General features: G+C 44.8%; 1 protein-coding gene across 2 annotated transcripts in view; it reads left to right on the top strand.

Moving 5' to 3' along the window:
* The window catches only part of CLCN2 (chloride voltage-gated channel 2), a 258,540-nt gene that overhangs the window by 228,390 nt on the left and 5,583 nt on the right, over positions 1-24,567 (top strand). The window contains exons 17-21 of one of the 2 annotated variants that reach the window (XM_073675346.1): positions 19,326-19,471; positions 20,847-20,955; positions 21,047-21,117; positions 21,320-21,382; positions 21,632-21,673. In XM_073675346.1, coding sequence (XP_073531447.1) covers positions 19,326-19,471; positions 20,847-20,955; positions 21,047-21,117; positions 21,320-21,382; positions 21,632-21,673 — 431 coding nt within the window. The remainder of the gene's footprint in view (positions 1-19,325; positions 19,472-20,846; positions 20,956-21,046; positions 21,118-21,319; positions 21,383-21,631; positions 21,674-24,567) is intronic. The other variant, XM_073675347.1, reaches the window with a different exon arrangement.

Genomic DNA, 24,567 nt, shown 5'->3' with positions numbered 1-24,567 from the left:
TAGAAGTTACTGCAGCTATGTAGCGTGGGCTTATAGATGTTACTGCAGCCATGTAGAGTGGGCATATAGATGTTACTGCAGCCATGTAGCGTGGGCTTATAGATGTTACTGCAGCCATGTAGCGTGGGCTTATAGATGTTACTGCAGACATGTAGCGTGGGCTTATAGATGTTACTGCAGCCATGTAGAGTGGGCATATAGATGTTACTGCAGCCATGTAGCGTGGGCATATAGATGTTACTGCAGCCATGTAGCGTGGGCTTATAGACGTTACTGCAGCTATGTAGCCTGGGCATATAAATGTTACTGCAGCCATGTAGCCTGGGCATATAGATGTTACTGCAGCCATGTAGCGTGGGCATATAGTTGTTACTGCAGACATGTAGCGTGGGCTTATAGATGTTACTGCAGACATGTAGAGTGGGCTTATAGATGTTACTGCAGCCATGTAGCGTGGGCTTAAAGATGTTACTGCAGCCATGTAGCGTGGGCTTAAAGATGTTACTGCAGCCATGTAGCGTGGGCTTATAGATGTTACTGCAGCCATGTAGCGTGGGCATATAGACGTTACTGCAGCCATGTAGCGTGGGCTTATAGATGTTACTGCAGACATGTAGCGTGGGCTTATAGATGTTACTGCAGCCATGTAGCGTGGGCTTATAGATGTTACTGCAGCCATGTAGCGTGGCCTTATAGATGTTACTGCAGCCATGTAGCGTGGGCTTATAGATGTTACTGCAGACATGTAGCGTGGGCATATAGATGTTACTGCAGCCATGTAGCGTGGGCTTATAGATGGTACTGCAGCCATGTAGCGTGGGCTTATAGATGTTACTGCAGCCATGTAGCGTGGGCTTATAGATGTTACTGCAGCCATGTAGCGTGGGCTTATAGACGTTACTGCAGCCATGTAGCGTGGGCTTATAGATGTTACTGCAGCTATGTAGCCTGGGCATATAAATGTTACTGCAGCCATGTAGCCTGGGCATATAGATGTTACTGCAGCCATGTAGCCTGGGCATATAGTTGTTACTGCAGACATGTAGCGTGGGCTTATAGATGTTACTGCAGACATGTAGAGTGGGCTTATAGATGTTACTGCAGCCATGTAGCGTGGGCTTAAAGATGTTACTGCAGCCATGTAGCGTGGGCTTAAAGATGTTACTGCAGCCATGTAGCGTGGGCATATAGACGTTACTGCAGCCATGTAGCGTGGGCTTATAGATGTTACTGCAGACATGTAGCGTGGGCTTATAGATGTTACTGCAGCCATGTAGCGTGGGCTTATAGATGTTACTGCAGCCATGTAGCGTGGGCTTATAGATGTTACTGCAGCCATGTAGCGTGGGCTTATAGATGTTACTGCAGACATGTAGCGTGGGCATATAGATGTTACTGCAGCCATGTAGCGTGGGCTTATAGATGGTACTGCAGCCATGTAGCGTGGGCTTATAGATGTTACTGCAGCCATGTAGCGTGGGCTTATAGATGTTACTGCAGCCATGTAGCGTGGGCTTATAGATGTTACTGCAGCCATGTAGCGTGGGCTTATAGATGTTACTGCTACCATGTAGCGTGGGCTTATAGATGTTACTGCAGCCATGTGTCGTGGGCTTATAGACGTTACTGCAGACATGTAGAGTGGGCTTATAGATGTTACTGCAGCCATGTAGCGTTGGCTTATAGATGTTACTGCAGCCATGTAGCGTGGGCATATAGACGTTACTGCAGCCATGTAGCGTGGGCTTATAGATGTTACTGCAGGCATGTAGCGTGGGCATATAGACGTTACTGCAGACATGTAGCGTGGGCTTATAGATGTTACTGCAGCCATGTAGCGTGGTCTTATAGATGTTACTGCAGCCATGTAGCTTGGGCTTATAGAAGTTACTGCAGCTATGTAGCGTGGGCTTATAGATGTTACTGCAGCCATGTAGCGTGGGCTTATAGATGTTACTGCAGCCATGTAGCGTGGGCTTATAGATGTTACTGCAGACATGTAGCGTGGGCTTATAGAAGTTACTGCAGCTATGTAGCTTGGGCTTATAGAAGTTACTGCAGCCATGTAGCCGGGGCATATAGATGTTACTGCAGCCATGTAGCGTGGGCTTATAGATGTTACTGCAGCCATGTAGCCGGGGCATATAGATGTTACTGCAGCCATGTAGCGTGGGCTTATAGATGTTACTGCAGCCATGTGTCGTGGGCTTATAGATGTTACTGCAGCCATGTAGCGTGGGCTTATAGATGTTACTGCAGCCATGTAGTGTGGGCTTATAGATGTTACTGCAGCCATGTAGCGTGGGCATATAGATGTTACTGCAGCCATGTAGCGTGGGCTTATAGATGTTACTGCAGCCATGTGTCGTGGGCTTATAGATGTTACTGCAGCCATGTAGCGTGGGCTTATAGATGTTACTGCTGCTATGTAGCGTGGGCTTATAGATGTTACTGCAGCCATGTAGCGTGGGCTTATAGATGTTACTGCAGCCATGTAGCGTGGGCTTATAGATGTTACTGCAGCCATGTAGCGTGGGCTTATAGATGTTACTGCAGCCATGTGTCGTGGGCTTATAGATGTTACTGCAGCCATGTAGCGTGGGCTTATAGATGTTACTGCAGCCATGTAGCGTGGGCTTATAGATTTTACTGCAGCCATGTAGCGTGGGCTTATAGATGTTACTGCAGCCATGTAGCGTGGGCTTATAGATGTTACTGCAGCCATGTAGCCGGGGCATATAGATGTTACTGCAGCCATGTAGCGTGGGCATATAGATGTTACTGCAGCCATGTAGCGTGGGCATATAGATGTTACTGCAGCCATGTAGCTTGGGCATATAGATGTTACTGCAGCCATGTAGCGTGGGCTTATAGATGTTACTGCAGCCATGTAGCGTGAGCTTATAGATGTTACTGCAGCCATGTAGCGTGGGCATATATATGTTACTGCAGCCATGTAGCGTGGGCTTATAGATGTTACTGCAGCCATGTAGTGTGGGCTTATAGATGTTACTGCAGCCATGTAGCGTGGGCTTATAGATGTTACTGCAGCCATGTAGCGTGGGCTTATAGATGTTACTGCTGCTATGTAGCGTGGGCTTATAGATGTTACTGCAGCCATGTAGCGTGGGCTTATAGATGTTACTGCAGCCATGTAGCGTGGGCTTATAGATGTTACTGCTGCCATGTAGCGTGGGCTTATAGATGTTACTGCAGCCATGTAGCGTGGGCTTATAGATGTTACTGCAGCCATGTAGCGTGGGCTTATAGATGTTACTGCAGCCATGTAGCGTGGGCTTATAGATGTTACTGCAGCCATGTAGCGTGGGCTTATAGATGTCACTGCAGCCATGTGTCGTGGGCTTATAGACGTTACTGCAGCCATGTAGCGTGGGCTTGTAGGCGTTACTGCAGACATGTAGCGTGGGCTTGTAGACGTTACTGCAGCCATGTAGCGTGGGATTATAGAAGTTACTGAAGCCATGTAGCGTGGACTTATAGCGGTTACTGCAGCCATGTGTCGTGGGCTTATAGATGTTACTGCAGCCATGTGTCGTGGGCTTATAGATGTTACTGCAGCCATGTGTCGTGGGCTTATAGATGTTACTGCAGCCATGTAGCGTGGGCTTATAGATGTTACTGCAGACATGTAGCGTGGGCTTATAGATGTTACTGCGGACATGTAGAGTGGGCATATAGATGTTACTGCAGCCATGTAGAGTGGGCATATAGATGTTACTGCAGCCATGTAGCGTGGGCTTATAGATGTTACTGCAGACATGTAGCGTGGGCTTATAGATGTTACTGCAGCCATGTAGCGTGGGCATATAGATGTTACTGCAGCCATGTAGCGTGGGCATATAGATGTTACTGCAGCCATGTAGCGTGGGCTTATAGATGTTACTGCAGCCATGTAGCGTGGGCTTATAGATGTTACTGCAGCCATGTAGCGTGGGCTTATAGATGTTACTGCAGCCATGTAGCATGGGCTTATAGATGTTACTGCAGCCATGTAGCGTGGGCTTATAGATGTTACTGCAGCCATGTAGCCTGGGCATATAGATGTTACTGCAGCCATGTAGCGTGGGCTTATAGATGTTACTGCAGCCATGTAGCGTGGGCTTATAGATGTTACTGCAGCCATGTAGCGTGGGCTTATAGATGTTACTGCAGCCATGTAGCCTGGGCATATAGATGTTACTGCAGCCATGTAGCCTGGGCTTATAGATGTTACTGCAGACATGTAGCGTGGGCTTATAGATGTTACTGCAGCCATGTAGCGTGGGCTTATAGATGTTACTGCAGCCATGTAGAGTGGGCTTATAGATGTTACTGCAGCCATGTAGCCTGGGCATATAGATGTTACTGCAGCCATGTAGCGTGGGCTTATAGATGTTACTGCAGCCATGTAGCGTGGGCTTATAGATGTCACTGCAGCCATGTGTCGTGGGCTTATAGACGTTACTGCAGCCATGTAGCGTGGGCTTGTAGGCGTTACTGCAGACATGTAGCGTGGGCTTGTAGACGTTACTGCAGCCATGTAGCGTGGGATTATAGAAGTTACTGCAGCTATGTAGCGTGGGCTTATAGACGTTACTGCAGCTATGTAGCGTGGGCTTATAGACGTTACTGCAGCCATGTGTCGTGGGCTTATAGAAGTTACTGAAGCCATGTAGCGTGGACTTATAGCGGTTACTGCAGCCATGTGTCGTGGGCTTATAGATGTTACTGCAGCCATGTGTCGTGGGCTTATAGATGTTACTGCAGCCATGTGTCGTGGGCTTATAGATGTTACTGCAGCCATGTAGCGTGGGCTTATAGATGTTACTGCAGACATGTAGCGTGGGCTTATAGATGTTACTGCGGACATGTAGAGTGGGCATATAGATGTTACTGCAGCCATGTAGAGTGGGCATATAGATGTTACTGCAGCCATGTAGCGTGGGCTTATAGATGTTACTGCAGCCATGTAGCGTGGGCATATAGATGTTACTGCAGCCATGTAGCGTGGGCATATAGACGTTACTGCAGCCATGTAGCGTGGGCTTATAGATGTTACTGCAGACATGTAGCGTGGGCTTATAGATGTTACTGCAGCCATGTAGCGTGGGCTTATAGATGTTACTGCAGCCATGTAGCGTGGGCTTATAGATGTTACTGCAGCCATGTAGCGTGGGCTTATAGATGTTACTGCAGACATGTAGCGTGGGCATATAGATGTTACTGCAGCCATGTAGCGTGGGCTTATATATGTTACTGCAGCCATGTAGCGTGGGCTTATAGATGTTACTGCAGACATGTAGCGTGGGCATATAGATGTTACTGCAGACATGTAGCGTGGGCTTATAGATGTTACTGCAGCCATGTAGAGTGGGCATATAGATGTTACTGCAGCCATGTAGCGTGGGCATATAGACGTTACTGCAGCCATGTAGCGTGGGCTTATAGATGTTACTGCAGACATGTAGCGTGGGCTTATAGATGTTACTGCAGCCATGTAGCGTGGGCTTATAGATGTTACTGCAGCCATGTAGCGTGGGCTTATAGATGTTACTGCAGCCATGTAGCGTGGGCTTATAGATGTTACTGCAGACATGTAGCGTGGGCATATAGATGTTACTGCAGCCATGTAGCGTGGGCTTATATATGTTACTGCAGCCATGTAGCGTGGGCTTATAGATGTTACTGCAGCCATGTAGCGTGGGCTTATAGATGTTACTGCAGCCATGTAGCGTGGGCTTATAGATGTTACTGCTACCATGTAGCGTGGGCTTATAGATGTTACTGCAGCCATGTGTCGTGGGCTTATAGACGTTACTGCAGACATGTAGAGTGGGCTTATAGATGTTACTGCAGCCATGTAGCGTTGGCTTATAGATGTTACTGCAGCCATGTGGCGTGGGCTTATAGATGTCACTGCAGCCATGTAGCGTGGGCATATAGACGTTACTGCAGCCATGTAGCGTGGGCTTATAGATGTTACTGCAGGCATGTAGCGTGGGCATATAGACGTTACTGCAGACATGTAGCGTGGGCTTATAGATGTTACTGCAGCCATGTAGCGTGGGCTTATAGATGTTACTGCAGCCATGTAGCTTGGGCTTATAGAAGTTACTGCAGCTATGTAGCGTGGGCTTATAGATGTTACTGCAGCCATGTAGAGTGGACATATAGATGTTACTGCAGCTATGTAGCGTGGGCTTATAGATGTTACTGCAGCCATGTAGCGTGGGCTTATAGAAGTTACTGCAGCTATGTAGCGTGGGCTTATAGAAGTTACTGCAGCTATGTAGCGTGGGCTTATAGATGTTACTGCAGCCATGTAGAGTGGGCATATAGATGTTACTGCAGCCATGTAGAGTGGGCATATAGATGTTACTGCAGCCATGTAGCGTGGGCTTATAGATGTTACTGCAGCCATGTAGCGTGGGCATATAGATGTTACTGCAGCCATGTAGCGTGGGCATATAGACGTTACTGCAGCCATGTAGCGTGGGCTTATAGATGTTACTGCAGACATGTAGCGTGGGCTTATAGATGTTACTGCAGCCATGTAGCGTGGGCTTATAGATGTTACTGCAGCCATGTAGCGTGGGCTTATAGATGTTACTGCAGACATGTAGCGTGGGCATATAGATGTTACTGCAGCCATGTAGCGTGGGCTTATATATGTTACTGCAGCCATGTAGCGTGGGCTTATAGATGTTACTGCAGCCATGTAGCGTGGGCTTATAGATGTTACTGCAGACATGTAGCGTGGGCTTATAGATGTTACTGCAGCCATGTAGCGTGGGCTTATAGATGTTACTGCTACCATGTAGCGTGGGCTTATAGATGTTACTGCAGCCATGTGTCGTGGGCTTATAGACGTTACTGCAGACATGTAGAGTGGGCTTATAGATGTTACTGCAGCCATGTAGCGTTGGCTTATAGATGTTACTGCAGCCATGTGGCGTGGGCTTATAGATGTCACTGCAGCCATGTAGCGTGGGCATATAGACGTTACTGCAGCCATGTAGCGTGGGCTTATAGATGTTACTGCAGCCATGTAGCGTGGGCATATAGACGTTACTGCAGACATGTAGCGTGGGCTTATAGATGTTACTGCAGCCATGTAGCGTGGGCTTATAGATGTTACTGCAGCCATGTAGCTTGGGCTTATAGAAGTTACTGCAGCTATGTAGCGTGGGCTTATAGATGTTACTGCAGCCATGTAGAGTGGACATATAGATGTTACTGCAGCTATGTAGCGTGGGCTTATAGATGTTACTGCAGCCATGTAGCGTGGGCTTATAGAAGTTACTGCAGCTATGTAGCGTGGGCTTATAGAAGTTACTGCAGCTATGTAGCGTGGGCTTATAGATGTTACTGCAGCCATGTAGAGTGGGCATATAGATGTTACTGCAGCCATGTAGCGTGGGCTTATAGATGTTACTGCAGCCATGTAGCGTGGGCTTATAGATGTTACTGCAGACATGTAGCGTGGGCTTATAGATGTTACTGCAGCCATGTAGAGTGGGCATATAGATGTTACTGCAGCCATGTAGCGTGGGCATATAGATGTTACTGCAGCCATGTAGCGTGGGCTTATAGACGTTACTGCAGCCATGTAGTGTGGGCTTATAGATGTTACTGCAGCCATGTAGCCTGGGCATATAAATGTTACTGCAGCCATGTAGCCTGGGCATATAGATGTTACTGCAGCCATGTAGCGTGGGCATATAGATGTTACTGCAGACATGTAGCGTGGGCTTATAGATGTTACTGCAGACATGTAGAGTGGGCTTATAGATGTTACTGCAGACATGTAGCGTGGGCTTATAGACTTTATTGCAGCCATGTGTCGTGGGCTTATAGATGTTACTGCAGCCATGTAGCGTGGGCTTATAGATGTTACTGCTGCCATGTAGCGTGGGCTTATAGATGTTACTGCAGCCATGTAGCGTGGGCATATAGATGTTACTGCAGCCATGTAGCGTGGGCATATAGATGTTACTGCAGCCATGTAGCGTGGGCTTATAGATGTTACTGCAGCCATGTAGCGTGGGCATACAGATGTTACTGCAGACATGTAGAGTGGGCTTATAGATGTTACTGCTGCCATGTAGCGTGGGCTTATAGATGTTACTGCAGCCATGTAGCGTGGGCATATAGATGTTACTGCAGCCATGTAGCGTGGGCATATAGATGTTACTGCAGCCATGTAGCGTGGGCTTATAGATGTTACTGCAGCCATGTGTCGTGGGCTTATAGATGTTACTGCAGATATGTAGAGTGGGCTTATAGATGTTACTGCAGCCATGTAGCGTGGGCTTATAGATGTTACTGCAGCTATGTAGCGTGGGCTTATAGATGTTACTGCAGCCATGTAGCGTGGGCTTATAGATGTTACTGCAGCCATGTAGCGTGGGCTTATAGATGTTACTGCAGCCATGTAGCGTGGGCATATAGATGTTACTGCAGCCATGTAGCGTGGGCATATAGATGTTACTGCAGCCATGTGTCGTGGGCTTATAGATGTTACTGCAGCCATGTGTCGTGGGCTTATAGATGTTACTGCAGCCATGTAGCGTGGGCTTATAGATGTTACTGCAGCCATGTAGCGTGGGCTTATAGATGTTACTGCAGCCATGTAGCGTGGGCTTATAGATGTTACTGCAGCCATGTAGCGTGGGCTTATAGATGTTACTGCAGCCATGTAGCGTGGGCTTATAGATGTTACTGCAGCCATGTGGCGTGGGCTTATAGATGTTACTGCAGCCATGTAGAGTGGGCTTATAGATGTTACTGCAGATATGTAGCGTGGGCTTATAGATGTTACTGCAGCCATGTAGCGTGGGCTTATAGATGTTACTGCAGCCATGTAGCGTGGGCATATATATGTTACTGCAGCCATGTAGCGTGGGCTTATAGATGTTACTGCAGCCATGTAGTGTGGGCTTATAGATGTTACTGCAGCCATGTGTCGTGGGCTTATAGATGTTACTGCAGCCATGTAGCGTGGGCTTATAGATGTTACTGCTGCTATGTAGCGTGGGCTTATAGATGTTACTGCAGCCATGTAGCGTGGGCTTATAGATGTTACTGCAGCCATGTAGCGTGGGCTTATAGATGTTACTGCAGCCATGTAGCCGGGGCATATAGATGTTACTGCAGCCATGTAGCGTGGGCTTATAGATGTTACTGCAGCCATGTAGCGTGGGCTTATAGATGTTACTGCAGCCATGTAGCGTGGGCTTATAGATGTTACTGCAGCCATGTAGCGTGGGCATATATATGTTACTGCAGCCATGTAGCGTGGGCTTATAGATGTTACTGCAGCCATGTAGCGTGGGCTTATAGATGTTACTGCAGCCATGTAGCGTGGGCTTATAGATGTTACTGCAGCCATGTGTCGTGGGCTTATAGATGTTACTGCAGCCATGTAGCGTGGGCTTATAGATGTTACTGCTGCTATGTAGCGTGGGCTTATAGATGTTACTGCAGCCATGTAGCGTGGGCTTATAGATGTTACTGCAGCCATGTAGCGTGGGCTTATAGATGTTACTGCAGCCATGTAGCGTGGGCTTATAGATGTTACTGCAGCCATGTAGCGTGGGCTTATAGATGTTACTGCTGCCATGTAGCGTGGGCTTATAGATGTTACTGCAGCCATGTAGCGTGGGCTTATAGACGTTACTGCAGCCATGTAGCGTGGGCTTATAGACGTTACTGCAGCCATGTAGCGTGGGCTTATAGATGTTGCTGCAGCCATGTAGCGTGGGCTTATAGATGTTACTGCAGCCATGTAGCGTGGGCTTATAGATGTTACTGCAGCCATGTAGCGTGGGCATATAGATGTTACTGCAGCCATGTAGCGTGGGCTTATAGATGTTACTGCAGCCATGTAGCGTGGGCTTATAGATGTTACTGCAGACATGTAGCGTGGGCATATAGATGTTACTGCAGCCATGTGTCGTGGGCTTATAGATGTTACTGCAGCCATGTAGCGTGGGCTTATAGATGTTACTGCAGCTATGTAGCGTGGGCTTATAGATGTTACTGCAGCCATGTAGCGTGGGCATATAGATGTTACTGCAGCCATGTAGCGTGGGCTTATAGATGTTACTGCAGCCATGTAGCGTGGGCTTATAGATGTTACTGCAGCCATGTAGCGTGGGCTTATAGATGCTACTGCAGCCATGTAGCGTGGGCTTATAGACGTTACTGCAGACATGTAGCGTGGGCTTATAGACGTTACTGCAGCCATGTAGCGTGGGCTTATAGACGTTACTGCAGCCATGTAGCGTGGGCTTATAGATGTTGCTGCAGCCATGTAGCGTGGGCTTATAGATGTTACTGCAGCCATGTAGCGTGGGCTTATAGATGTTACTGCAGCCATGTAGCGTGGGCTTATAGATGTTACTGCAGCCATGTAGCGTGGGCTTATAGATGTTACTGCAGCCATGTAGCGTGGGCTTATAGATGTTACTGCAGCCATGTAGCGTGGGCTTATAGATGTTACTGCAGCCATGTAGCGTGGGCTTATAGATGTTACTGCAGCCATGTAGCGTGGGCTTATAGATGTTACTGCAGCCATGTAGCGTGGGCTTATAGATGTTACTGCAGCCATGTAGCGTGGGCTTATAGATGTTACTGCAGCCATGTAGCGTGGGCATATAGATGTTACTGCAGCCATGTGTCGTGGACTTATAGATGTTACTGCAGCCATGTAGCGTGGGCTTATAGATGTTACTGCAGCCATGTAGCGTGGGCTTATAGATGTTACTGCAGACATGTAGCGTGGGCATATAGATGTTACTGCAGCCATGTGTCGTGGGCTTATAGATGTTACTGCAGCCATGTAGCGTGGGCTTATAGATGTTACTGCAGCCATGTAGCGTGGGCTTATAGATGTTACTGCAGCCATGTAGCGTGGGCATATAGATGTTACTGCAGCCATGTAGCGTGGGCTTATAGATGTTACTGCAGCCATGTAGCGTGGGCTTATAGATGTTACTGCAGCCATGTAGCGTGGGCTTATAGATGTTACTGCAGCCATGTAGCGTGGGCTTATAGACGTTACTGCAGACATGTAGCGTGGGCTTATAGACGTTACTGCAGCCATGTAGCGTGGGCTTATAGATGTTACTGCAGCCATGTAGCGTGGGCTTATAGATGTTACTGCAGCCATGTAGCGTGGGCTTATAGATGTTACTGCAGCCATGTAGCGTGGGCTTATAGATGTTACTGCAGCCATGTAGCGTGGGCATATAGATGTTACTGCAGCCATGTAGCGTGGGCTTATAGATGTTACTGCAGCCATGTAGCGTGGGCTTATAGATGTTACTGCAGCCATGTAGCGTGGGCTTATAGATGTTACTGCAGCCATGTAGCGTGGGCTTATAGACGTTACTGCAGACATGTAGCGTGGGCTTATAGACGTTACTGCAGCCATGTAGCGTGGGCTTATAGATGTTACTGCAGCCATGTAGCGTGGGCTTATAGACGTTACTGCAGCCATGTAGCGTGGGCTTATAGATGTTACTGCAGCCATGTAGCGTGGGCTTATAGATGTTACTGCAGCCATGTAGCGTGGGCTTATAGATGTTACTGCAGCCATGTAGCGTGGGCTTATAGACGTTACTGCAGACATGTAGCGTGGGCTTATAGACGTTACTGCAGCCATGTAGCGTGGGCTTATAGATGTTACTGCAGCCATGTAGCGTGGGCTTATAGATGTTACTGCAGCCATGTAGCGTGGGCTTATAGATGTTACTGCAGCCATGTAGCGTGGGCTTATAGATGTTACTGCAGACATGTAGCGTGGGCTTATAGATGTTACTGCAGCCATGTAGCGTGGGCTTATAGATGTTACTGCAGCCATGTAGCGTGGGCTTATAGATGTTACTGCAGCCATGTAGCGTGGGCTTATAGATGTTACTGCAGCCATGTAGCGTGGGCTTATAGATGTTACTGCAGCCATGTAGCGTGGGCTTATAGATGTTACTGCAGCCATGTAGCGTGGGCTTATAGATGTTACTGCAGCCATGTAGCGTGGGCTTATAGATGTTACTGCAGCCATGTAGCGTGGGCTTATAGATGTTACTGCAGCCATGTAGCGTGGGCATATAGATGTTACTGCAGCCATGTGTCGTGGACTTATAGATGTTACTGCAGCCATGTAGCGTGGGCTTATAGATGTTACTGCAGCCATGTAGCGTGGGCTTATAGATGTTACTGCAGACATGTAGCGTGGGCATATAGATGTTACTGCAGCCATGTGTCGTGGGCTTATAGATGTTACTGCAGCCATGTAGCGTGGGCTTATAGATGTTACTGCAGCCATGTAGCGTGGGCTTATAGATGTTACTGCAGCCATGTAGCGTGGGCATATAGATGTTACTGCAGCCATGTAGCGTGGGCTTATAGATGTTACTGCAGCCATGTAGCGTGGGCTTATAGATGTTACTGCAGCCATGTAGAGTGGGCTTATAGATGTTACTGCAGCCATGTAGCGTGGGCTTATAGACGTTACTGCAGACATGTAGCGTGGGCTTATAGACGTTACTGCAGCCATGTAGCGTGGGCTTATAGATGTTACTGCAGCCATGTAGCGTGGGCTTATAGATGTTACTGCAGCCATGTAGCGTGGGCTTATAGATGTTACTGCAGCCATGTAGCGTGGGCTTATAGATGTTACTGCAGCCATGTAGCGTGGGCATATAGATGTTACTGCAGCCATGTAGCGTGGGCTTATAGATGTTACTGCAGCCATGTAGCGTGGGCTTATAGATGTTACTGCAGCCATGTAGCGTGGGCTTATAGATGTTACTGCAGCCATGTAGCGTGGGCTTATAGACGTTACTGCAGACATGTAGCGTGGGCTTATAGACGTTACTGCAGCCATGTAGCGTGGGCTTATAGATGTTACTGCAGCCATGTAGCGTGGGCTTATAGACGTTACTGCAGCCATGTAGCGTGGGCTTATAGATGTTACTGCAGCCATGTAGCGTGGGCTTATAGATGTTACTGCAGCCATGTAGCGTGGGCTTATAGATGTTACTGCAGCCATGTAGCGTGGGCTTATAGACGTTACTGCAGACATGTAGCGTGGGCTTATAGACGTTACTGCAGCCATGTAGCGTGGGCTTATAGATGTTACTGCAGCCATGTAGCGTGGGCTTATAGATGTTACTGCAGCCATGTAGCGTGGGCTTATAGATGTTACTGCAGCCATGTAGCGTGGGCTTATAGATGTTACTGCAGACATGTAGCGTGGGCTTATAGATGTTACTGCAGCCATGTAGCGTGGGCTTATAGATGTTACTGCAGCCATGTAGCGTGGGCTTATAGATGTTACTGCAGCCATGTAGCGTGGGCTTATAGATGTTACTGCAGCCATGTAGCGTGGGCTTATAGATGTTACTGCAGCCATGTAGCGTGGGCTTATAGATGTTACTGCAGCCATGTAGCGTGGGCTTATAGATGTTACTGCAGCCATGTAGCGTGGGCTTATAGATGTTACTGCAGCCATGTAGCGTGGGCATATAGATGTTACTGCAGCCATGTGTCGTGGACTGATAGATGTTACTGCAGACATGTAGCGTGGGCTTATAGATGTTACTGCAGACATGTAGCGTGGGCATATAGATGTTACTGCAGCCATGTGTCGTGGGCTTATAGATGTTACTGCAGCCATGTAGCGTGGGCTTATAGATGTTACTGCAGCTATGTAGCGTGGGCTTATAGATGTTACTGCAGCCATGTAGCGTGGGCATATAGATGTTACTGCAGCCATGTAGCGTGGGCTTATAGATGTTACTGCAGCCATGTAGCGTGGGCTTATAGATGTTACTGCAGCCATGTAGCGTGGGCTTATAGATGTTACTGCAGCCATGTAGCGTGGGCTTATAGATGTTACTGCAGCCATGTAGCGTGGGCTTATAGACGTTACTGCAGCCATGTACAGTGGGCTTATAGATGTTACTGCAGCCATGTAGCGTGGGCTTATAGATGTTACTGCAGCCATGTAGCGTGGGCTTATAGATGTTACTGCAGCCATGTAGCGTGGGCTTATAGATGTTACTGCAGCCATGTAGCGTGGGCTTATAGACGTTACTGCAGCCATGTAGAGTGGGCTTATAGATGTTACTGCAGCCATGTAGCGTGGGCTTATAGACGTTACTGCAGCCATGTAGCGTGGGCTTATAGACGTTACTGCAGCCATGTAGCGTGGGCTTATAGACGTTACTGCAGCCATGTAGCGTGGGCTTATAGACGTTACTGCAGCCATGTAGCGTGGGCTTATAGATGTTACTGCAGCCATGTAGCGTGGGCTTATAGACGTTACTGCAGCCATGTAGCGTGGGCTTATAGACGTTACTGCAGCTACTGATTATTACAAAGGGAGTCGCAGGCCTTTAATAATTTATCTTCTAAGCAGCTTTCTGTATGTCAGTGGTAGCACATAATAAAATGAATTTATAATTGGAAGTATGCTTGATGATTAGAAATTAGCTCCACTATATACTGTGCACTTGTTTTACTGTTATCATTATTTGCATATTAACAATTTATTGACCCCTTGTGGGATACCGGAACTAAAAAGGGCAAAACCAAAATCATTTGCATTGGAGATCACAGGAGACATAATTGCAAATGTTCAGTTACTCCTTCACAGCGACATGTCTGGAGTAATGGTATATTATTCTGCCAGTCGCTCCACCCCTGTGGTCAGGAAGTGCCAATTTTCAGCATCGCCCTCATTTCTCCTTTACCTAACCAGTTTTGTAACTATAGCAACTGAAGATGCTTAGTTTCCACAGCAACAAGAGATGAGTGAAGTAAAACAAGAATTATGCGCCCTTTACCATTCGCTCCATTACGTGGCAGCATGTTTATGTTGTGAGATTTAGCACATGGATTGCACTCCACTAAAAATTAGGGGGACTCTGCTATTAACCATTATGAGTCCTTTAAAATGACCCAATGAATCAGTAAAACATTGCTCAAGTACTGCGCTTTCTGTATGGGGGAGATTAAAATAAATACACTGAGTTATGTGCTCGACAATGTCTTAGAAAAGCGGCTATTACTGAGCACTGCAGGATATTGGAAAGTTCCCTGTATTTTTTCATAATTTGCCTTTTTCACAGTTTTGCTTAATAATAAACCTGATTGCACAGTGAATCATGTGAACTGAGCCAAAGCAGAAACTCTGTGTTAACTCACATATCCCCAAAAGGTATCCTCTTTTTATTAAGAACATAAGGATAGATGCAATATTGGGCACCGCACCATGGTGGTTCAGTGCTTAGCACTGTTGACTTGCAGAGCTGAGGTTTTCGGTTCTAATTTGACCCAGGACATGCATTGAGCCTGCATGTTCTCTCCATGTTGGCGTGAGAAAATTCCACTTTACTCACAAATTCTAAGGCTACAGATCCTCTGTAATATGTGTCACACAACAGCAATTCTCAGAAAAGTGGTGAGACAAAAAACATCTTGGAAATATTTGCATCTTAGTGTCTCAGTCGCTCAAGGTCACAGGCCGCAATCTGACACCATTGCAAAACTACTAGGTGCAACGTTGCAGTGCAGTACCTTGGTCTCCTTGTTGTGCGACAGTAGTTCTCTGAAAAGTCACGCAACAATACACCTGTGCAGCTTACTTACAGCGTATGAGCGCAAGACTATTTTGCTATAAATAAAACCGCGAATTTGCAGCACATGTGACCCGCACTGAAGTCTATGACAAGTGAGTCGTATGTGACTTGTGACCAGCGGCAGACATCCAACTCATTTGAGAACCTTGGCGACTGTGTCAGAGTCACAATGCGACACAATAGAAAATCATTATGTTCAAGGATACACTGCAATTTCAGTTTTGTGCAGCACATGTCGCAGCCCTAGCCTTAAACAGACTTGTGCGATCAAGGGGTTATACTTTGATTCTATAATTTACAGTGTTTCGCCTCTCACAAGGCTGGTCAGTATTTGTGAGCCATAAACAGGAATGGGTCCAAATTTACAGGGTATGTGCACACGTTAAGTATTTGGAACAGAAATTTCTACACCATTTCTGCATTTCTTGGCAGGAAAAACGCAGCGGCAAAAAAGCAAATTTTTGCTGCATTTTTTACTTGTTTTTGGTACAGATTTTTCCCCACGCATTAGAATGGGTGAAATCTGCAGCAAAAACGCTGAAAAAATTGACATGATTTAAATCTGCACCAAATCTGCAAGTCACAAATAAGCAACGTTTGCACGAGGCTTCAGGATTCTCATTCACTTTGCTGGCATCAGGAAACCCTTCAGGTTTAGTGACAGATTTGTACTTAAAGCAGTAAAAACGCAATGTGTGCACACAGCCTAAGTCTTTTCTTATAAATGATCACTGAACATACTGACCAAATTACCATCATGTGAAAATGGCCTTTTTAGCATATAGAATACCTTTTTCATCCTTTTTTTTTTTTTTTCTTCCACGTTTTCCACCTTGGTGCTGCAACTAAGGCCTGATTCACATTAGCATATAGCATCGGATGCGAGATGCTAATGACACTCGGCTCAAACTCTGCTGCGGCTGTGAGCTGAATGTCATGTTACTGTGATCCGATCCTTTTGCGAGAATCGGATCACAGGTGAGGAGAAGAAAGAGAGATTAATCTCTCGATCTTCTCCATTGCCTGTCTCGGCGTATATCGGGCTGCACATGGATGACATCCGAATGCAGTCCGATGTTTTGCACGCACCCATTGATTTGTATGGGTGCACACCATGCGAGATACACTGCCAATCTTTAGCATGCTGCAATTTTTTTTCTCATGTCAAGTCGGCATGAGAAAAAATTCCCAGATCTGCTCTGCCTCATTAAATAACACTGGTCAGAGAGCAATGCGAGATTTTCTATGCCACTGTGATTGAGCCCTAATACTCCCCTTCTGGCAGCTGACAAATTAAGGTCCATTTAGATGAGTCGAATCGGGAACAGGCATTCTGTGGAATGTTTGTTCGTCAATTATCAGAGATTGTGTAAAAATGTCATCAATCACCTGATGATTGACTAAAACGCTGATTAGATCGTTCATTAAAATCATCATTCCCGGCAGTATATCATCCAGTGTGATGTGAAAAGGACATGATGCTTTGATAACATGATATTCTATGAGCACAGAATAATCATATTAACGATTGTTCTGTGCACATAGACTTCTGGTCGGCCTAACTAAGCTTGAATAAAGCCAATTGGCAGTCATTTAGTGGTTGGTTAGTGTATATGGACCTTTCGTCCCATCTGACTTCTCTGTAGAAGGCTAATAAGAATCCAGAGTAGTAAATGTATACTGCGTGATATCCCTAGGATGCACTTTTTCAAAGACCATTGAAATTTTAATGATATAAAACAAGTACGGACTATGTTGGTCTGTGCAGGGCTCATATTACTATACAGAGAACTAGCTGTAGGAGCTGCCTGTCCACCAGTACTCAGCTAATGGACCCGCATATCGTTATACACCTCAAACAGCAGGGGACGCCACACTATGCAAGTAAATGTCATTACTCTTCACTGGATTGTTTCAATAAAAGCATGTAGGTGGCAAAAATTGTTCATTTTAGGATCCATGCAGTGGATGTGATATTTAAAGGGGCTTTTCAAGATGTTTAAAAAGTTGCTGTTGGCCTCCAAAGTAACTAAAACACTTAAAAAACATATATTCGCTCATTTATTCTAGCTTCTCATTCTCTGTCTTCCTAATGTTCTTGTGTTTAGATTAGTTGCAGCAATAACATTGCTATTGGCTGCAGTAGTCTTGTGGTGTGTACGGGATGTGACCACTGCAGACAAGCTAAAGGGAGCTGCAGGGAGGATAGCGGATGCTTCATTGGAAGATGTGGGGGGGTTATGATTTTTTTTTACTATAATCTGCTTCTAAAATATTATTAGCAAACCCCTTTAGTGGCGGTCTAAATCCTTTAATTGACATCCTATAAAATTCACAGTCATGTTTGTGTGTGATATTAGAGTGTAAGCTCTATTAAGGACAAGGGCTGTTGTATATATTCTGTACTGTGCTACAGTATTTGCTTGTGCTATATAATCAACATGATTAAATAGTAACACAGCAGTTTGCTTCCACCGATGTGTTCACAATGATCTTCGGATCCCCATGGGCCAGACTGAGATTTTTCTTATTGACATTCTAAAGATAAAGAAAGGGGTACCAAAATCAATCACCGATGTTAGATTTCCGTACTGGAGGTCTTTGCGCAGTGCTAAAGGGGTTTGAACACATATTTGTAGGAAATTTATGTATCACGAGTTCCCATACTTCACCTCTGTAATGTTTTCACATGTATCTATGATATATCAGAAGATCACCCTGACTGGATATTGCCTTTATTATCCTCACACTTGGAAGTCATGGACTGTGTAATTGAATTGTATGATTTTAATTGAATTGTTTGATTACTTTCATAGTAATGTGAGGCTGAATACAGCTGGTATGTCAGGACTACAACAGTTTCCCTATGAATAACATTATTGCTCTTCTCTGGGTATATGCCTGGGTGCCTGGATTTATTCTGATTACATCCAGAATGTCATGAAGCTTAAAGGATGCGTCCACCCAGAACCAGCTAATAGTTACCTTATCAAGTGACCTAGAAAAGCAGCTAACAGAAAATGTTTTAGTGGAATTATCCTTGAATAATACATACACTGTTACAAGTTGGATCCTATTACTCTTCTATAAGTAACAGGGACGAGGCTGTGATAACCTCAAATTCATTTTCATGGAGAAACTCCTAACACCGAAAATGTAAAATCGCTGGATAACCACAGACAAACACAATAGAGGAAATAATTTCATGATAATAGTTTTTATAATTCAGGGGTAGGGCAGGAGGTGGCTCATAAGTGGAGAAAGAAGCAGATTTATCTAATAGCATATATTACAAAGTTTCTTATATTTGCCTAAACTAATAATCTATGCAAAGTTTGTTGAACTTACAGCTCCTATTTATCTATTTGCATATTACTATATAAATATGTATGTACATCTCTTCGTAATGAGTGATCCACAATAGCTTGCTCGTCATAATGCTAATCCAGTAGAGGTTTTATTTTTCAGCTCCGAATGATTTTACAGTTTTAAATCTGTTTTCATGTTCTTACGTTCAAGCTATTGCCTACAGATATCCATCCCGCGCACCCAAATCATTGCCTTCCTCTGGCCCGTTTATGTTTTTTCTTCTACATCATTAATATTAAGGATGTGAAAGTGTGTGCAGTAAAAGAGGGAGTAATGAAATATTGATGCAGTGATTGTCTCTTTCTCTAGAGTCCATGGTGTTGCTGGGCTCCATTGACTGCGCCCAGCTGGTGTCTTTGCTGCGGTTTCAGCTCAGCAGAAAACGTCGCCTGCAGCAGCTGAGAGAGAAAGAGAATGGGGGAAGGAAAGAAGTGGAGAACAGTGTGCGATTTCAGGTGAAAAGATGCATTTTCTAGTAATCAAGTGTGTAAGAGTAATAAAGTTTCAGGTAGAAGTAGTTACAATAGTCTACGCCTTTCTGAATGGATTGATGCATTTCTAGATGAGAGATAGGCCTCAGCTTCTACTTGCCTTTTTTGATACAAAAAGCTGCAGCCCCTGCCTATGGTTATAAATCACCATACCGTGCCATTGGATGACTTATCTTCCATTATTATAAATTGGGCATTTCAACTTACCCAATTTTGCCAGGAGACAACCTTTTTTTTTATGACACCCCCCCCCCCCGTCCCCACTGTTCTCACGTTCAACTATTCTGTTCTCCTAGTCTGTGGCCTAAGCTTCCAGGAGAATTAAAATCATATACATTTATTTATTCTGGGTTTTTTTTCCCATGATCCCTGCACAGCAATACTGCCATACAAGATGCACATAGCAGGGGGATGAGATAAAGTGCAGTAGCTGGCTCCTATTTTTTTTTGTTCCAAGGAGCAAAAGCGTTCAGCCAAGCACTTCTCTCCTCCAAGACGGCAGATGGATCATAGCCTTTCTAATAAGAAGCATGCACTTTTTAAAGGGGTTGTCCAGCAGAACAAAATTATGTTCCATTCCACGTATTAAAGCACTTTATTTTCAAATGTGTGATATCCTATTTTCAGTGTTCTGGCAGCTCCATTGCCATGTTGGATTTGACACAGTAGAGAGAACTTCTTGTGCCAACATGTAACTCAGGGGTGGGGAATCTTTTTTTTCTGCCAAGGGCCATTTGGATATTTATACAATCCTTCGGGGGCCGTACAAGTTGCTTGCTAACGCCACCCACGAGGTACGTCCTGACGCTAACACTGGTGTCCGGACGTAATCTTTCATTGCACGCGCCTCAGTGCTCAGTAGTGAACATTGCGTGCTCGTGCTCACAGAGCAAGAAGAAATTAATGGGCCAGTGGCCGTCAAAATACAGCTACTGGCCCAAGCACTGTGGTCCCCAGGAATCTGCCCGGGGGCTAGATAAAAGGTCATCGAGGGCCGTAAATGGCCCGTGGGCCTGAGGTTCCCCACCCCTGATGTAACTAGTGACCTGTACAAAGGAGGCTGGCTGACTGGCTCATTTCAGTAGTTAGGCATATCCCCTCTTCTAACTGTGCATCAGCCGTGACTGTGAAGGGGGCTGGCCAAGCTATTGCAATGCGTCTGTCAGCCATTCCTCTATATATAAATCACTGGTCACGTGCCTACAAAGGAGCTCTCTCGTGTCGAAAAATAAAACATATTTATGTAACAAACTCCAGTCTTGATCATTTTGAGCTATAAAGGTAGTTTTCTTTCATGTGTTAGTTGAGTTTTATGTTCAAATGCTGGTATTTTTTTTAGATAGAAACTGAGGAGTCCACATTTTCTCCGCCTCGAACAGGGGAAAGTCGAAAACCCCTTAAACCTGCTCTGAAACGTAACCAGAGTAGCCTGACAGAACATTCCCAAGGTAAATTCTGCAGTTAGCATCTGATGTACAGCCAGAGAAGAGCAGAGGAAAAAGGAGCGGAAAAAAATATTCTGTTCTCTTTTACTTACAGATGATTATGATCCTTCCGTAGCTGCCTTGAAAAATATATTCTGTGCCAAAGACTTCACTGAAAATATGGAGGTAAGGAGGCATCCATACTGCGCAGTTACTATCACCTTGCTGGTGCATAATGCTTTGTGCATTCTCATTTCTATGTATTTCATTCAGACCTGCTTCTCTCAGATATTACTCACCCACTAACCATCCCTCTGCTTTGCCCTATACTCTACTGTTAGTCACCATGTAGTGCTCAAATTTGTTTTCTATGTTGTTGTAACATAAGTCCCCCAAGAATCCTGCATCTGCCTCTAAGGTTAAGGGCAAACGAATACGGATATGTACTAAGGTAAGTCCACAATTAATTGTACTTCCACGTCACACCGCCACTAATCTACTGCATGTTCTGCTATGTATGTTATTGTGCTTGTTGAGTCTGCGCATGCGCTGTCTATACCACAAATGTGACCGATCAAGACATTGCTATAAAAATTCTTATGAAATCCTCCACGGATGAGTAATGTTCAGTCAATTCACTTCCATAATTATCTATGTGCTGCCCCATATGACTGAAAATAAAATAGCTCTTGTGTTTCAGGGAGAAGACATGGATGAGATCGATACCATGACACAATCACAGGTGAGTCTGCATCTGAATGGGTATCACGTTGAGAGGTTTGCGTCTGCTCCTTTGTTACTTCATTACATTCCTAAATTGACAACCCCAGCATTATATCAGGTCTTTAAAACACAAACTTGATTTACATATCTAAAATTTCAATGCATCGTTATAGGGGTCCAAAGTAATGAATGAGTTAACCTTAAACTATTTACCGATGCTGTGCTATAGCTGTTGAACAGAAGACATGGACCTCTCATCCAAATCTGCAAATGTTCCAGTACTCTGTATTTTGACATCAAACAATGCTCAGCATAAATGAGTACACCCCATTTTGAAAAGTAGGATTTTATTCAATATCTCACTGAATACAAGAGCAATTTCCAAAATTTTGATAACACTCAGTTTTATTTTTTAAACCCATAACATGTATATAAGGTTAATACTTATAACTTTCATTACAAAATCGTCAGTTTTGCACAAATTAGTGGATGCAAAAAGGAATACATCCCACATCAAAAACTACTACATCTAGTACTTTGTATTACCTCCCTGATTTTTAAGGAGAGCACCGAGTCTTCTAGGCATGGAATGAACAAATTGGTGACATATTACGATATCTATTTTCATCATCCTTTTAGAACCTGGATGTTGGATGGAGAGTGATGCTCAACTTGTCTCTTCAGAAGTCCCCATAGGTGTTCGATTAGTTTAAGATCAGGAGACATATTTGGCCACTGAATCACTTTCACCCTGTTCTTCTTCAGAAATGTAACAGATGTGTGTTTTAGATCATTGTCGTGTTGAAAAAGTGCACGTTACCAAGGCCATGGAGTGATGGTAGCATCTTCTTTTTCAATATAGAGCACTACTTCTGTGAATTCATGATACCATCAATGAAATGTAGCTTCCTGATACCCGCAGCACTCATGCAGCTTCACATAAGGACGCTGTCACCGCCATGTTTCACTGTAGGCAGCATGCATTTTTCTTTCTACTCCTCACCATTGTGACGCCATACAGTTTTAAAGCCAGCAGTTCCAAAAATATTTACATTGGTCTCATCACAGAGTATACAGCATGGGCACTATTCACTGAGCGGTGACTAAAGCCGCACTGGCCCACCCCTATCACTGAAGACCCGAGGCTACCGGGAGGAATAAAGTTAATTTCCTTTTTCTCTCAGCACAGGTGCCAGGCAGCTTCAGAATGCTATTAACCTACAGATTAGCCCCATATCTGTAGGTTAATAGCATTTAAAGGTTCACTTTAAGTAGAATTTTGGAGTCAAAACTTTAGCTTTGCTCCCAGTAGTGTCATTGGGGATGTACTAATTTTTGCAACATGTTATTGAATAAATTTGTTAAGAAAATTTCTTTTTTGGGTGTGCAAAATAGCAAATCTTGTTTGCTATCAATGGCCCACATTTGTGGAAGTATTTTGCATTATGGTACGCCATAAAAATGTTTAATCTGTACTCTGTTGTACTCATTTATGCTGAGCACTGTATATTCATGTGTCGCTGTAATTAAAGGGGTTATTTAGGAATTCTGTTTTGTTTTGTTTTACAATGGGGCTTAGGACTCTCCCGGCAGGTAGTTGCTAATTACCTGCCTGTTCTGTTATGCAATGATCTCTGCCGGCTCAGGTGACCATTCTGCTGCTTCATTTCACCCCAGGTCAACAGAGCAATGCTTTCTCTTCCAGTCTGCTTTGTTTAAGGGGCATCACTGACAACATCATGCTGCTTTACAGCCGGCTCCCCATAGTTAGGCAGCAGGGAGCTCGCTGTCAATTAGCATGATGTCGACAGTGATGCCATGTCGACAGAGCAGAAGAAAAAGAGCTGCTCTGTTAATGTGAGGTCAAAGGAAGCTGAAGAATCTCCAGCAGGAGTGGTCCATGACCGCACTAAGCCTGACAGAGCAAGCAGGTATTTACCAGCAACCTTCCAATAAGTTCTTAGCCCTATTGGAAAAAATTAAAAAATTCCAGTTAATCCCTTTAATAGGTGTACGGAAACTTGTTAGCCAAAACTACTGCTCTCAGTTTCTTTCCGTGCACCGGTGCAAACTCTAATTAAAACACATTCATACAAGACACAAGTGCAAATTGTCTCCGATGGCATCATTCCACTGCATAGTTTTATATGGTTCACAAATATAAATTACATAATTAGGTAAAAACTGACTTGGGCACAGAGCAGAAGGGAAGAGGGTAGAAAGGAGTGAACAGCTTAAATGTACAGTCCTGCTCATCGTTATTGGCACCCATGAAGTTTAAGTACATAATGTGGAATAAATCAAGTGAAACAGTTTTTTGTATAGATCACTCGTGTTAAATCCAAAAGAGCAAATGATAAACAATAATTTAAAACAAAAAAACAATGGGAGGGAAAATTAGAAAAATCCAAAGTTTGCTGAGTCACTGGTATTGGCACCCTTTACATTAATTTAGTATGGAAACACATTTTGACATAGTAGGCCTTGTTCCTTTGTCACAATGGTGTAGACAAAGGAGCTGTATGAGGATATCAGAACTGCTATTATTAGCAAACACAAGACTTCCAAAGGGTATAATGCCATCTCCAAAGACCTTGGTATCCCAGTTTCAACTGTGTGCAATGTTATTAAGAAGTTTGCCAAGCATGGAACCGTCAAGAACCTCCCTGGATATTGGGGATAGAGGAAAATTGACAAGAGATGCCTTCGAAGGTTGATGCGAATGGTGTAAAAAAACACCACGTCAAACGTCCAAAGACCTGAAGACCAACCTGGAACAGTCTGGGGTCATGGTTTCAACAAGTACCATATGCACACACTAAACCAAACAAAGCTTTATGGGCGAAGGCCAAGAAAGAAACCATTGCTGAAGAAAAGACATAAAAAGGAACCACTGATCTCTGCCAAAGAGTA

Source organism: Phyllobates terribilis, unplaced genomic scaffold (assembly GCF_046119375.1).
Source record: "Phyllobates terribilis strain yellow unplaced genomic scaffold, ASM4611937v1 Scaffold_3__8_contigs__length_932513732, whole genome shotgun sequence".
Classification (NCBI taxonomy): domain Eukaryota; kingdom Metazoa; phylum Chordata; class Amphibia; order Anura; family Dendrobatidae; genus Phyllobates; species Phyllobates terribilis.
Note: the sequence above shows the minus strand (reverse complement) of the source record. Positions and strands in the feature narration are given on the sequence as shown.